Source organism: Bidens hawaiensis, unplaced genomic scaffold (assembly GCF_021521415.1).
Source record: "Bidens hawaiensis isolate Kalapana, Puna unplaced genomic scaffold, B.hawaiensis_p1.1 tig00038460_1, whole genome shotgun sequence".
Classification (NCBI taxonomy): Eukaryota; Viridiplantae; Streptophyta; class Magnoliopsida; order Asterales; family Asteraceae; genus Bidens; species Bidens hawaiensis.
Genome location: NW_027505542.1, coordinates 2,189 through 5,069, shown reverse-complemented (window position 1 = coordinate 5,069; position 2,881 = coordinate 2,189). Strand labels below are relative to the sequence as shown.

The following is a 2,881-nucleotide window of genomic DNA, read 5'->3' as shown; positions in this document are numbered from 1 at the left end:
ATAAAAAAATACAAAGAGAGAATTATAACATTTAGATGAAAATCATGACTAGTATATAATTTAATGTTTTCATAGCTCTATGTATCATAACGAATGTAGCAGTAACCGACCGAATTCGACGTATTTGTAATAAATGTAATCGCAACCGACCGAATTTGAACAATCCCCGTCATAAATTATTTAAACTTGATTTCCGTCTCTGTTCTACATTTTTGGCGCGAAGAATAAGCATTCAATTGGCCTGAAAACCCTAGAAACATCACAAAACTGAAACGGAATGGATCCAGTAGCAATGGAAGAGTGTTTTGACGGAAGCGATGTGGAGAAAGAAGAGGAGGAAGAAGAAGAAGCCACTACTCATCTCAGAGACCGCTTCCGTCTTTCCACCATCACTATCGCTGAGTCCGAAGGTATCTATATATTATTATTATTATTATTATTATTATTATTATTATTATTATGACACTCGCTTAATCGATTCCATTGTCCTTCAATTCATGTTATGTTCCTTCCGTACAGCTAAACGAAACAACATGGATATTTCTCAATCTGTTATCGTTTGCATCTCCGATTTGGCGTTTAAATATGCAGGTAGAGTTTCTGATCTCTTCATTTAATTAGTTTAAGTAAGCACGCTTGTATGCACAGGTGGAATTAAGCTCAATTGTAACCGTTGGATGGTTGAGATTGGAGTTTGTAATGAGCCGAGACAATCGGCTCGGTTCGGTTACACCCCTACCAATGAATTACATTATGATTTTAACTTCAAAAGTATAAACACCGCATAATTAATTGAATTCTATGAGTTTTGAGTTTTGTTAGGGTTTCACAGAAGCTTAATTACTTTTATTATGTTGTAATGTTTGTTCTTTAACCCAATAAATAGGGGTGTAAATGAGCCGAGTGTGAGCTCGAGCTTATTTATTAAATGAGGCGCGCAAGAGGCTTGAGCTTGTTTAAGCTCGGCTCGATTCGGTTTTTTAACGAGCTATTAGCGAGTGGATCACGAGCGGATCAGCTCGTTTACACTCTACTAATGATTACATTACGAATTTAACTTCAAAAGTATGAACACAACCATTAATGGAATCCTATGAGTTTTTAGTTTTGTTAGGGTTTCACAGAAGCTTATTCTCTTCCATTCTGTTGTAATGTTCTACATCCCAATAAATAGGGTTGTTAACGAGCTGAGCGCGAGCTTGTTTATTAAATGAGCTACAATAAAGCTCGAGTTTACTTAAGCTTGGCTTGATTCGAGTTTTTAACGAGTCAATCTCGAGTAGCTTAAGAGTGGCTCGGCTCGTATACACCCCATCCCTGACAATGAATTACATTTTAAATTTGACTTCAAATGTACGAACACATAACAGTTAATCATGTAGAAACCATCATAAACATTCAGATTGTCAGTTCTTGACCAGAATCTGCTATAAAATGCAGTTATGTTACATATTACATGGCTACACCACTTAATTAAACTTGATTTATTCTTTTAGTGTGTGAATTGATTCTGGTGTGTAAACACACTGTTGGATGATTGAGCATGGGTGTTTCTACATTCTTTGTATTAGGTAATTTCGTTTTATTGAAACATTGGTTTAAAATAATCTGTTTTACATATCAAGTTATCAACCTTTTTTTCAAGTAAACCTTTTATGATTTGTTCTTACCTCTAGCTGCATGTTATATTGTGTATAATTTATGGTTAAATATGCAATTCTGCAAGTAAAGTTTCTAAAGTATTAATGAAATCTATTCTTGCTAAAGCTGTAACATTATAAACCAATCTTGGGCCTTTTTTAAAATGAGTGTTTTATGTGATTGCAGAACAATTGGCCGATGATCTAGAGCTGTTTGCACATCATGCTAATAGAAAGATTGTGAATATGAATGATATCATTCTATCTGGTATGTCTATCAAAGCCTTTCATATGTTATATGACTGTACATTTGGAGTTAGCTGACTGAATTGTATGATTTGGTTTTAGCACATAGGAACAAACATCTGGCTGAGACATTGAGGTCGTTTTCGTATGATCTAAAAGCAAAAGAACCGCAGTCTGAGAAAAAGAGGAAGAAAGGCTCAAACAAGGAAGATAAAGCTTCCAGTTCGGTACTTCATATTGATCCCTGATTGACATATACAGGTTCTTGAATATTTGTTTGTTTAAATGGATTTTGTTCACATGAAAAGCCATCTTGTGCTTAACTCGTATTATCCTTTTGTTTTTATGTCAATGTGGGTCCCTCTTTAGTCATTGTAATTCATAGAGATGTAATCCAACTCCCAAATCGATATATATACATATCGTGATTCAATTGGTTCAGGGGTAAAAGGACGGATACAAGTTTTGTGGGTTTGGGACATGTATAGCATTAGCCTATTAGCCATTAGGTCATACCTTTTCAATTACCTAAATCCGTTTACTGTATCAAAACTGAATATATCAGTATATCATATAACGTTAAATATATAATTACTAAGTATGATGTATGTGTTAGAAATCTGAAATTGCTAGATTAGTTTTTAAATCTTTTGCGGGTTTGGGACGGGTATGATATTAGGTGATACTTGTTCTATTACCCGAACTCGTTTAACACATCAAAACCAATTATATTGACGTATTATATAATTTAATTAGCATGTTGAATTTGTTTAAAACTTTAAATTACTATAACTATTGAGTTATGATAAGTAGTTGAGCACTTAACAATTCAAGTCTGACTTCAAGGGAAGGTTAAGATCATGTTTTGGGTATTGGCATCCCAATGTGTAATCTTTAAACGCATAAGACCATAAACGTGTATACCCGATACCTGTGGATATATCCGAGAACTCGATGGGTATGAGTAACATGCATGAGAACTGATGTTTTAATTA

General features: G+C 34.2%; 1 protein-coding gene across 1 annotated transcript; it reads left to right on the top strand.

Annotated features, from left to right (window-relative positions):
• The first annotated feature begins 277 nt into the window (after positions 1-277).
• Positions 278-2,134, top strand: LOC143613832 (protein MHF1 homolog). The gene is made up of 4 exons (XM_077087443.1): positions 278-410; positions 520-591; positions 1,828-1,908; positions 1,989-2,134. Exons 1-4 carry the CDS (start codon positions 278-280, stop codon positions 2,132-2,134), a joined length of 432 nt encoding a protein of 143 aa, XP_076943558.1.
• The last annotated feature ends 747 nt before the right edge of the window (positions 2,135-2,881 follow it).